This window comes from Chionomys nivalis, chromosome 21 (assembly GCF_950005125.1).
Source record: "Chionomys nivalis chromosome 21, mChiNiv1.1, whole genome shotgun sequence".
Lineage (NCBI taxonomy): Eukaryota > Metazoa > Chordata > Mammalia > Rodentia > Cricetidae > Chionomys > Chionomys nivalis.
Window position 1 is genome coordinate 9,037,212 of NC_080106.1, and position 12,817 is coordinate 9,050,028.

The 12,817-nt window shown below is 54.1% G+C and overlaps 1 protein-coding gene across 1 annotated transcript in view; it reads left to right on the forward strand.

Annotated features, from left to right (window-relative positions):
• Positions 1-906: 906 nt before the first annotated feature.
• Positions 907-12,817, forward strand: part of C21H16orf74 (chromosome 21 C16orf74 homolog) — a 29,776-nt gene continuing 17,865 nt past the window's right edge. Inside the window, exons 1-2 of the mRNA XM_057754182.1 lie at positions 907-1,050; positions 4,368-4,416. Coding sequence (XP_057610165.1) covers positions 964-1,050; positions 4,368-4,416 — 136 coding nt within the window. The 5' untranslated portion in view covers positions 907-963. The remainder of the gene's footprint in view (positions 1,051-4,367; positions 4,417-12,817) is intronic.

A 12,817-nucleotide genomic window follows, 5' to 3' on the forward strand; every position in this document is an offset into this window, starting at 1 on the left:
GTGACAGAGAATTGATCTAGGTAGGTGAAGTGGGGCTTCAAGGAGGGGCCCCTGAGAAAGCCATTAAGACACAGGTCTGGACGCCACATCTATGGTTGGAAGTATTGGGAATGTGATTCAGTGCTGAACACGAGCTGGGCTTGTAGAGGAGGGGGGATGGGGGAGCCATGTCTTTTTCTTTTTCTTTTTCTTTTATTTTGGTTTTTCGGGACAGGGTTTCTCTGTAGCTTTGGAGCTGTCCTGGAACTAGCTCTTGTAGACCAGGTTGGCCTCAAATTCATAGAGATCCACCTGTCTCTGCCTCCGGAGAGTGCTGGGATTAAAGGCATGCCCCACCACCGCCCGACAGGGGAAGCCATGTCTTACCTCTGGCACTGAAAATATAAAAACAAAGAAGCCTGGGCCTTGGCCCCTGCTTGTAATCCCAGACTTGGGAGACAGAGGTCAGAGGATCAGGGGTTCAAGGGCAGCCTGGGTGGGATACAAGAGCCCCTATTTCAAATAATACAAAGGAAAGCATGATGCTAGCCTTAGGGGTAGGGAGTCGATAGCCAGAGTCGTCTTAGCCTGAACCTTCAGGTCCTCTGCCAGCTGTGGCAGACCGAGGCACGTGGCCAGTTAAAATGCCAGAACCCAGCAGCGGGGGAAGCCCGCGGGTCACAATGCCACCTGAACCTCCCAACCGCAGCGACGAGCTGGGGGCGTTACTTCTCGTCTCTGCAGGAGAGGCGGAGCTGGACGCCCCTTTCCATCTATAGCACCGGGGACAGCCGACTGGTGCCCAAACTTTCCCGGGTGCTGGGAGCGCGGCTGGGGTGGGGGAGGCGGGATGGGAGGCGCGGCAGCCGGGGTTGTGACTGCGCCCAGGGCGGGCTGCGGGGCGGAGCGGCCTGGGCGGCACCGCCCTCCAGGTGCCGGGAGGGGGCCGAGGCAAGCGCTGCTGCGGGGAGAGCAGGCCGGGCCATGACCCCCGCGGTCCGCGGCTGCAGGCGTGTCGCCTGGTATCCCGCACGGCCATCAGCGTCCGCGCCCAGCGCGCCCCAAAAAGCGGTGAGTGCGCGCGCGCCGTGCGCGCCACGGCGGACGCACCGGGACCTGGGAGGGACGTGGGGAGGGACCCAGGACAGGGGACCCCTGGGCTGTGGAGACCAAGGACGGTGGGGATCCCGGAGTGTGTGTGGGGGTAACCCGGGACGTAGAGACCGGGGGTTACAGGAACCCCGGAGGGTAGGTACCCCAGGGTGGGGTGAAGACGCGGGGGGAGGGGCTGTGGAGACCCCAAGGTGGTGGAGACTCCAGAGTGATGGGGGACCCTTTGGTCCCAGGCGTCCCATAACTTCCCGCAGACTTCGCTGCCCAGCTCGGCTCCTTTTGGCCGCGTGCCTGGCATTGGGCGGGGGCGTGTCCCGCGCGTGGCAGCCTCAGGCCCCTCTGTGCAGCCGGCTTGGCTGTCAAGTAGCGGAGCAGTGGGGCGAGGTGGGGGTAGGAGGCCTCGGGAGGAACCGCTTCCCTCCACCAAGTGTTTCGAATGTATTATTGATGAGCTGCTTCGCTTAGGGGCGCCCAGTACATCAAAGCAGCTTCGCGACCGCAAAGGGCGACCCGCGCAAGGCTGGCACTTCTCTTGGCAGGGCTGGCCCGGGCAGATCTGGGGAGGGTGTGCGTATTTGAAAGAGGCCCCGCAGCTCCCCTGGGGGACTCTGAGGGCAGGAGGGACTTCTGGCCTTTGCCAAGAGAACAGGGTAGCAGCAATGTAGAAGTCATTCCGGAGAGAGTATAGAAATGTTAGAACACACCCGGTTTTACAGATAAAGAAACTGAGTCCCAGGCTGCTTCATATGAATGGCAGACTTTGATGTCTCTCTTCAGCCTGAGACTCTTCCAGGAGATCCTCCCTATCTTGGGTTGTGCTACCAGCTAAGAGCACCCCTTACCTGTCCAGACCCCTTTCCTACCCAGGCCACAATGTAGACTGGTCCTGTCTAGGCCATACCCAGCTCCGGTCCTGTCCTGGTGCCCCTCCCCCGGGTTCGGGTCCTCTGCACAGGAGAGAGGCAGTGTATTTATGGAAAGACTTAATCCCTCCACCAGCCCCAAGGCCCGGAAAGCTGTGTCTAATCTGTCCCTGGAAGGCCTCAGCTGGTGGGCACACACCAGGCAGGAGTGTGCCTCCCCTAGGGAGGTGTAGGTCACTCGGGAGACTCCGCTCGTCCTCCTGGACTGAGGACGCTGAGATGTTCGTGCTTAGCCAGCAGTAGGCCCGTGCCAGGCCTGCGCTGGCTGTTTTCGCGCTCACACCAGCCCCCTAACCAAAGCCTCTTCTTGTCCCCATTTTAAAGGGCAGGAAACTGAGGCGGGAGAGTAGATGAGGCCAAGTGTTAGCCTCGAGGTAACAGGAAATGGCTCTTATCCAGGGAAGGGAAAGCCAGGCCAGCCCCGTAGAATCATGGGAAAGGAACCCACCATAGAGACTGATAGAGAGCCCCATCAAAAGAAACTCAATCTTCTTCCAGGCCCCACACAACCTTGGGTTCCTGATAGTAGCCACTAAGGTCACAGTACCCATCTCTCCCATGTCCCTGTGTCCAATCTTTCAGAAAAAAAAAAAATTTATGTGCATGAGCATTTTTGCTCGCATGCATGTCTGCCCCATATACATGCGTGGTGCCCTTGGAGGGCACCGGATCCCATAGAGCTGGAGTTACAGATGGTTGTGAGGTACTGTGGGATGCTGGGAACAGAATCCAGGTCCTCTGCATGGCCCCTGAGCCATCTTCCCCTCACCCACCCTCCACGTTCAATCTTGGCTGCTACAGAAAACACGGGACACTCTCTTGCACGCACATGGTCGGCTTTAGTGTTTAGCAGGTGTTTTTAATGGTGTGAAGAGAGAGTGAGGCGTGAGTGTCACCAAGTGGCCCAGAGCAGGCAGCAGGCAGGTGGGAAACCGGGGCTGTTGGCCTCTCTGGCCTTGGCAGGGAGGTACCACACAGCCAGCACTGTTCTCAGCATGGTGCCTGGGCTGAACTTGAATGGATTCTTGTCCTGTTACACAAATGAAGTGACTTCCTAAGCAAGGTAGAAACCCAGATGTGGGTGTGTCCATCCTGCTTGAAGCAGGAAACAGCTCCAAATGATGGGAGCTTGGGAAACAGCTAAGGGACCAGGATGCTCTGCCCAGCCTCTTCTTGCCTCTCAGGGCCATGCGCTAAGCCGATGGTCTGGCTGCTCCTGCCCGGCCTGTTAAAGGAGGGCTTTGTTAAGGAGGTGGGGCACCATGCCACTGTGACTCAGGCTCTCTTGGCAGGGTAGGTTCTCCTAGGAGAGGTGGCTGGGCAGCACCATGGCCAAGGGGGCTCCCAGCCCAACTGCCTGCTTTGTGTTCCTTCCCTCCACTCATGACAGCTGGGGTCGGAATCAGAACTGTGGGCATAGTAGCCAAGGTGCCAAGGAGAGAGTGAAGAGGCCCAGCTCAGGCCAGTGGCAGGTCCACACCCAAGTGGGACCCAGGCATCCTGCCTTCAGCCTGGAGCCTGTCACTGGGCTGCTGTCCTCCCTCCTCACCAGCTCTAGGTTTGTGTGGCCCTAGAGCCCAGTCTTCCCCAGGCACAGGCTGGAGACTGCCTTTTATGCACCCCATAATGGCTTTTTTCCAGGGCTGTGAATTTGTGAACGCCAGATGGTGAAGTCACTCCCGATGGACACTGGTCCACTGAAGACCGCGCTGCCCACTCTGTGTCTCTTTCCCTGCCTCCTCCTTGTACTGCTCAGTTGCTTGAGTTTTAAGAAAGCAGTTGTAGGAAAAGGTCAGGAGAACACGGGTGGGAAATGTTCTCCTTCTCATCCTCCACAGCCTGTTAGAGTTCAACCCATTCCAAGAATCTGTATTGAGAGGACCGGGGACTGGGCTGTGGCTCAGGTACTGTGGGTATGCCCACTATGCACAAGGTCCTGGGTTTGATCCCCGGAGCCCCAATGAATCAAGTAGACAATGTGGCCAGTGACTAGAAACTGAAAAGTCAGCAGAGCACCTGTTAAAATAGAGAGATTGCCTGCTGTGGCAGGTTTCATCTGCCCCCCAGCCTGTGGGTCCTCCGTCCCTGAGGCTGACCACTGTCCTGTGGCCCCTGAAAGGAGGGACTGCAGGGTGGTTTCCATGCCCTCAACCCTGGCCAATGTTGCCTGAACTTTCCTGGACAGCAGCCCTCTGCCCCGGCATACACTCAGCCCAGATGTGGTCAGCAGGCACTGTGACCTCACAGCTGGCTTATTTTACCACTGCTTCCTGATGTATGCCCAGCTGGCCAAGTAGGGGCCAGGACAATGACATCCCCCACCCCGCTCTAAGTGCCCTCCTTTCTTCACAGGCCTGCAGAGGAGACGACGCCATGGGGCTGAAGCCCTCCTGTCTGAAAGGTAGGACCGAGTGTGGGGTGCTGGAGGCAAGGGGACTGGGAGAGCAGAAACGGGGAGACTGGGGTGAAGATAGTACGGGGGGACCCAGAGGCCTGGGGTACTGGCCTAGACTGATGGGACCTCATCTTTAAAGGCAGTTCGTATATACAGTAGGTACTTCATAAATGCTTATTCTGCCTCTGTGACCTCTTCCAGGCCTTCTTTCACCAGAGGTTTGTGCCCTAGGGCTTCAACTTTCTCCTCAGGCTTCAACTTCCTCCTCAGAGGAGAAGTCCCCAAAAAGGAGGGTAGCTAGGAAGCGGGAAGCCTGAGCAAGAAGCCAGGCATAACTTGGGTAACTGCTTCCCAGGACACGCTGGATACCTGCCATCATCCAGGCAAGAGGTCAGCTTGGTTAGTATGGGAGAAAAATAAGGCCATCAGAAAGTTCTAGAAGGGTGCAGAATCAGTGAGAGGTATTGGTGGAGGCAGCACAGACCTCTGTCCTGATATCCCCCTGTGACACAGGCATGATCCCCACCCCCATCTGCCACCACTGCCCAGCCCAGTGTGTTTTCTTGATGGCCCCTGCCAAACACATCACTACCTCACATGCTGAGCCACTGGCCTGAACACCAGGTTCTGCTCCCTGCCCACCCCAGGCTCCCCTCCTCGCCCACCCCAGGCTCCCCTCCCCAGCCTTCCCGTGCACCTCTGCCTTCCAAGATCAGCCTGCTCAGAGGTCTGTGTTCCCCAACCTGTTCAAAGCTCCAGAGACCTGAACAACAGCCTTGATTTCCTTAAAGTGGGGTCACGACAGGACATGGCTGTGGGGTGTTCAGAAGTGCCAGGCTCCGGGCACTCAGGCTGCCACTGGGGTATAGCTCTCCTGATGATTTCATCCTTGGGCCCTTCTGTTCCCTGGGTTTTCCAGCCCCTACTTCCAGGTCTTAGGAGACTCTGAGTACTAGCTAAAACATTGATTGCAGTTAAGATGAGCAAGATGAACTTCTGGGAAGAAAGAGAGAACTCTTTCCCCCAGGAGAACTGCAAAGGCTGGGAAGGAGTGGATGGATGTCTCCTGAGCTTCCTCTCACTTTGTGGATGGGGTAGGGGAGGGGCAGATATAAGACAGCACTTAATTGGCCCAAATGAGGCCTTGTGCCTTGACCTGGGAGGGTGGGGCATCTTGACTGACAGCCCCACCAGGACCGCTAGCAAGGGGAGTGTTGTGCTGCTCACAAGGTGCAAGGTGGCCAGGCACTGAAGGAGCAGAGTCAGCCTTCACTGCACTCCAGGGCTGGCGCTCCGAATGACCAGTGAGTGCACAGGTTAGGGATATACACTGCCTTGCCCCTGTGTGGCCAGGGCCCCTGACATCCTGCACTTACTTCTCTATAGTGTCAACAACTCTGATGCCTTGTGTATGTGGACCCCAGGGTTCTCAGAGAATCTAGCGCTCGTATGCATGGTGTAGTCAGACTTTTCTTTGACCCCAACTCACAAATAACACAAAGACTTATTTATTAATTATGAAAGCTTGGCCTTAGTTTAGGCTTTTTCCCAACTAGCTCTTGTTTTGTTTTGTTTTTCAAGACAGGGTTCTCTGTGTCACTTTGTTGCCTGCCCTGGAACCCTGGAACTAGCTCTTTTTTTTTTTTTTTTTTTTGATTTTCGAGACAGGGTTTCTCTGTAGCTTTTTGGTTCCTGTCCTGGGACTAGCTCTTGTAGACCACGCTGGCCTTGAACTCACAGAGATCCCCCTGCCTCTGCCTCCCGAGTGCTAGGATTAAAGGCGTGCACCACCACCACCCGGCTCCCAACTAGCTCTTATAACTTAACCTGTTTTTAGTAACCCATGTTCTGCCACGTGGCTTGGTTACCTCTTCTCTGTCTGACTTCTTCAATGTCTTGCTGGCATCTCTTGCACACCTAGATTCATCCCAACACCTCTCTCTCCCCGGAAATCCCACCTATTCTCTCTCTCCTGCCAAGCTACTGGCCATTCAGCTCTTTATTATTAAACCAATCACAGTGACATGCCTTCACACAGTGTAAACAAATATTGCACAACAGCGTGGACCAATTTCTTGCCTGGCTCTGTTCACTGAGTATTGCATTTTCCAGGCTCAGTGTGTTGTGGTATGCATCTGTGTGTCGTAGGGGCCAGATGCTTCATTGTGTGGATTTCCAGCCAGCTTTGCATTACTGCCACAACATACCTGAAAAGAACAAGGTACAAAGATGAAAGGTTTTTTGTGGCCCATGGTTACTTTGGGCTTGTGGGTAGGGACTGTGGAGTGCTGCGAATGAGGTGCCAGGGCTGGAGGGACAGCTCAGGGGTAAAGAGCACTGGTTGTTCTTCCAGAGGACCCAGGTTCAATTCCCAGCACCTACATAACAGCTTACAACTGTCTGTAATTCCAGTTCCAGGGTACCCAACACCGTCATACATACATGCAGACAAAACACCAGTGCACATAAGTTTAAAAAGAAAGAATGAATGAAATGCCCATCTGTGACTGCTAGGAAGTTAGAAGGGGTTGGGGCAGAAGCCACAGTCCTAGCATATACCTCAAGGCCATGTCCTCAATGACCTAACTTCCCACAGGGCTTGCTTTTTACAACTATTCTCCTGGTCTGAGAACCAGGACTATGACAGACACATGGGCCTTTTAGGGGAGTTTAAGATCCAACTAGGTATGTACCTGAAATCCCACCATTCATGGGACTTAGGCAGGAGGGTTTCTGCAAGGTTGAAGCCAGCCTAGTGAGCCCCAGGCCAGTCTCAACAAAAAAGCAGTAGACCATGGTCCAGCAGGATGTGACGTGTTTTCTTTCTCTCCCACCCATCAGTGGGATCTTGCCTGGTTATATCAGGATATCCAAGATGGTTCAGCCTGGGACCTAGGCTATCTCCCCAACAGGACCTACCTCTATCCTGTGCCACCACAAGCCTAAAAGCCACTGTGCACCAACGGCCCCTAGAACAAGAACTTTGAAAAGGGTCCCTCCAAGGTGTCACCTCATATAATTTCCCTTGCATGTTTTGGGTGTGTTGGACCTTGGCCTGCCTCCAGCTACCCAGCCTTGGTCCCTGGAGGTAATGAAGCCGAGACTTACCCACCAGCCAGACCCACCATGGTGGAGCCTGGTTACACACACACACATATACACACACACACAACATGCAGCGTGATGTTGTCCACACAGGCCTACTTGTGGCTCCGTTTCCTGTGTGGCCTGCTCCCGTGCAGCCACAGGTTTGGCTCTGTGCGTGTGGTGCTGTGTGCTGTCTGGTTTGCTTCCTTGAGACATTGTCTCATATAGCCCAGGCTAGCTCACGGTCTATGTAGCCAAGGATGACTTTGAGTTCTACACGGTTGCTTATATAAGTAAGCCACATAGGATATTTTGGTATGATGGTGATGATGATGATGATAACTTGTTTGGAATATATTCCAGGAGTCAGAATGGTCAAATGACAATAAATGGCTGTTTTACTTGGGGGCTTAACCTGGGAAAGGCTCTTGTCTGTGAATTCCATATGGATTAAGTCATTTGTCTCCAAGACAAGGAAGCTGAAGCCCAGAGAGGGAGTCCAGCTTCCCTGAGATCACACAGCTTTGGCACAGGCTGTATTTGAACTCTTCCAGAAGAAGCCTTGCTCTAGCCACTCCATCATCCGCCTCCATCCTCAGGCAGCCCTTCTGTCTTCTTTGTCCTCATTTAGCTTCCTCTTCCTCTTTGCTTCTGAGTGCACAGCTGTTGGACTCAGTCCACCCGGTTCCAAGATGCTGCCTCTGTGAGGTCCTCAGACTGATTAAACCTCCAACACCTTGTTCTAAAAAGGCTGGATTCACCCTGAGCCAATTCACCCCAGAGGTGGAGGGGGTGAGTCACTCATGGGGCAATAGGCAAGGGACCCAGCTGGGACCCACCTAGAGCCTCTGTCCCTCCATCCCCAGGCCTGCCCCTGGGGCTCAGCTGTTCCCAGCTAATCTTTGTAACACTCCCAGCTCCAGGCCACATCAGAGCTCCAGAGCAGCACAGGGCAGCTACCCTCCTCTGCACAGCACAGCATCCCGCCACCCCAGAGCCTGGCTCAGCTTAGCACTCCAGACTCATTTCCCATGAACTCCGACACCAGGACGGTCCCGTGTATGTGTGTGTGTGTCTGGGCTCAGGGTTTTCAGGGAAATATGAGACATCTTCCACCCTGTCACACCGTGGATGGAGAATCATCTAGAGAATTCTATGAGCTGCACATGCCGAGGGCTGGCTCACCAACTGAGAGCACCGTCCCTTTGGAGGCCAGGACACTCAGAAATTTGTAGCTGTCATGGGCAGAAGGATGGTGAGCTAGAGGTTAGCCTGGGCTACACAATGAACCTTTGGGTTTGTTTTTTTTTTTTTTTTTGTAAACTCTTGTTTTAAAAATATAAATTTTGGGCTGGCGAGATGGCTCAGCAGTTAAGAGCACTCGTTCTTGCAGAGGACCTGGGTTTGGTTCCCAGTGCTCACATAGGGGCTCACAATTGTCTATAACTCCAGTTATGGACGTCACCATCCTGTCATCTTCGGTCCTCTGCCAGCACAGACCTATGTGCAAGCAAAACACTCATACACATAAAAATATATAGATATTCTTTTAAAAGATAATATTTTTCTTTTTAAAAGACTTTTTTTTTGGGTTTTCGAGACAAGGTTTTTCTGTGTAACAGCTGTGGCTGTTCTAGAACTCACTTTGTCAACCAGGCTGACCTTGAACTGATCTGCCTGCCTGTGCCTCCCAAGTGCTGGGACAAAAGGTGTGCGCCACCTCTTAGCTAAGACTCATTTATATTTAAGTATGTGTATGTGTGTCACTATGCACCACGTGCGTTCAGGTAAGGCCAGAAGAGGGTGTCAGATCCCCTGGAGCTGCCTGATGTGGGTGCTGGGAACCACACTCAGATCTTGGGTCCTCTGCAGGAGCAGCAAGTGCTTCTGACCACTGAGCTGCCTCCCAGCCCCAAGTCTTTTCTCAGTGGCACAGTCTGGCTCCTACAGTGCCACCTGCCTTGGTGACCCCTACTGCCCACGCCTGTTCTTCCCCAACAATCCGCTTCCCACCACTTTTGTCTCCTTCTGCTTTGGGATCTTTGCACCTGCTGGTCCCTCTGCCTGAGATAGAGCTCTCTCTCCATAGTCAGGGTGTCTGCAGTCCAGGCCAGGTTAATGTTGGGGTCCCTCATGGTTTCTTGGGTTCTTTCCTGTGCCCCTTTCCTCTGCCAGCCTGGGCTCTATGTTCACATAGCTTTCCGTGTTTGTCTCCTCTCAGGACCCCTGCCCGGTGATGATAGCACATAGCGGATACTCAGTATGCTTGTTGGCAAAAGAAAGCCTGCCCTGGTTTACAACCGTGGTCTGGGCTCTACTCCCAAAGCAGGCATTTAGCCTCCTGGAGTTCCATGTGTGCCTAGCTTCTATTTTGGGCTCAGATACCCCTAGATCCCTACCCCATGGCAGTGGTATTGCCGGGCATTGAGGTTGGGGGTTGCCCAGTCCCTTGGAAGCTGGAGCCCATTTTATAGATGGGGACATTAAAAGCCAGGAGGTCAAGGTCATAGTACAGCAGAGATGGGAGGTAATTTACAAGAAGCAGAACAGGGTCCCTTTCAGGTGAGCATTGCAGTGGGGCAATGTACAGCTCCCTACCCCATGCTAGGACTTAGCCCTTGTCACCAGTGCTTAAGCTAAGCCTCAACAGCACCCGATGGCCTCAGGAATTAGGGCAGATGCCCTCCCTAATCGCCGGTGCCACCTCACCCCTGTCTGCTGGAGCCACTTAGTGAGGACCCTCGGCTTGAAGCCACCCTAGACTCAGAAGTCAGCACTCCATTTGCTGTGTCTCTGCTTAGACTCAACCCGGGTCAGGAGGCTAGCCAGCCTGCTCCTCCTGAGCCCACCTCGCTCCTCCCCCACTTTTAAAGAATATTTTTGGCCAAGTGTGGTGGCACAGGCCTTGAATGCCAGCACTCTGAGGCAGAGTAGGTAGTAGTTCCACAGGGGGAGTTTGAGACCAGCAGGAGCTACACAGAGAAACATTGTCTCCAAAAGAATAGTCCCTCTGTGTCTCTTAGCGGTTTGACGCGTGTACACCGTGTGTCACAAATGTGTCCACAGCTCTGCACAGCCACTCCCCCAGCATGTCCCTAACACCTTAGTGTTCTGTTCTAGCACACTGGGCCCTTGATGTTTTCAGGGCTTTGTGGCTCCAGTCTTCCTAGTGTACGAACAGGAAACTTACAGCTGTTAGTACCTGCTCCAGGCCATGCACACATCTGGGTCATTACCAAGAATAATCACACACACACAAAATTTTTCTTGAGACATAGTTCACACTGTAGTCCAGGCTGCTCTGGAACTTATTCTGTATCCCAGGATAGCCTCAGATTCAACAATCATCCTCCTGCCTCAGCTTCCCATATCCTGGGATTATACAGCTCGCACCTGTGACCCTCAGCTGAGGTGGATATGTGCCTGTGTCTGTGGACGTGTGTTCCACCTTGAGAATGTGCCAGATGTCAGAGAAAAGCCCCATGGAGTAAGTTGTGGTGAGCATGTACATTGCCATCTCAGCATGCAGGAGGCAGAGGCAGGAAGATCAATTCAGGATCTGCACAGTAGAGCAAGACCTTATCTCAAGATATAAGCAAGTGAGCCACTTGTTTAAATCCAGCACTTGGGAGGCAGAAGCAGGTGGATCTCTATGAGTTCAAGGTCAGCCTGCTCTACAGAACAATTCTCCTGCCTTCCCCTCCCACCCTCTCAAGTGAGGATGACAAGTGTCTGCTCTTCATCCAGGGATGACGCATGTGTGCCATGAGTCTGGCTTTGCTTGTTTCCTGTGACTAAGCTCTTATGGTCACTCCAATAGGGTGACCTATGTCCATTGTAGGGTTGACAGGCTGAGGGCCAGGAGAAAGGGCCAGAGCTGATCAGTGATGAGTCCAGGCTAGATCCTGTCTCCTGCACAGAACCCTTGCTCTCCACAGCTGAGACCCCAGCAAGATAGCAGGGACAGGTTGCTGGGTGTGCCCGGTGCAGGCAGGAGGTCAGCCCTTAGCCTGAACTCCCTGGCAACCTCTTCACAGGCTCTGCCCAGTGCAAGCTCCAGCTGCAGGTCCCTGACGCAAGCAGGAGCTTTTCCCTTAATTGAAAAGAGACTTAAAACCATTTCTGTTGGGGCCCAGGCTGCCGTGAAAAGGTGAAAACTGCCGGCGCCGCCAGCCATTGCTGAATCTGTAGTAACGCTAGGCTTTCCCCATGGTGGGAATTATAAACCGTGAAGGAGAATGAGGATTACACGTCTGGATCTCTCACAGGCCTTGACCCTGGCTTTCTCCAGCATGCCTTGCCCCAGTGCCCTCTTCTCCGCCCCTCCTGCGGCTTTGACTGTTCCTCACCCCCACCCCCTTCAGTCTCCAGAGCTCTCCCGGAACTCTCACCGTCTCCCTTCCAGTCACCCATGGCCTGTTGTTTGTCCTTGTCCCTCTGTGACCAGACTCTGAGTTTCTGTGCCTGTGTCTCCAGGACCCAACATCAGATCCGTGAGACCTCTCTGTATCCTAACGTGGCGGCCCCTCCCAGTGAAGTGCTCGGCTCCCAGAGCCGTCCCTTCTCTCCCCAGGCAGACCCTGAAATTCCTGTGGCCCATTCGTGGGGAGGACGCGCGAGTGAGAGGTCACTTGGCAGCTGCTTTTGAAAAAGGGGGTGAAACGAACACACGCAGGACAGGAGGTTCACTCGCTGGCTTTTATTCTGAGGTAGGCAGGGCCCATGTCTTGCCCCCCTGCTGGGAGCTTCACCTCGTTCTCTGGCGTGGTTGCCTAATTGGCACAAAGGGGAAACATGTGACCGAGCTTCAGGAATGCCCAGGGTTTAGGAAAACAAGAATAAGGTGGAGGAGGTTCGTGGCATATTGGCCAGCTAAGAAAAAAAAAATCTCACTGTTTCTGTTGCTGGGCCCTTGAGTGGAAGGCAGGAAAGGCTCTGTGGGCAAGCAGAGAAACATCTGGGGGTCATTTTGCTCTCGGTTGTGTAGCCAGCACACAGAGAACTGCCTGGTACACAGTGGGTGCCCAGAAAATGCCAGTTGTCAGGGCCTGAGCTCCTCCAGGGCCAGGCCTGGGCTTGGTCCTTTATTCAGAAGCAGGTCACTGAAGCCTGACACAGCAAGTGGACAGCCCTGGCCAAGACAGGCCTCTTTCCCAAGAAAGTGGGTGCCCAGAAAATGCCAGTTGTCAGGGCCTGTGCCCCTTCCTCCAGGGCTTCCCGGGTGCCATGCTGAGACTAAGCTCTTGTTCCTCCCGAGTGCTGGGATTACAGATGCTCAGCTCACCACGTGGTGTTGGGGCTGGGCAAGCTCTCTACGTGC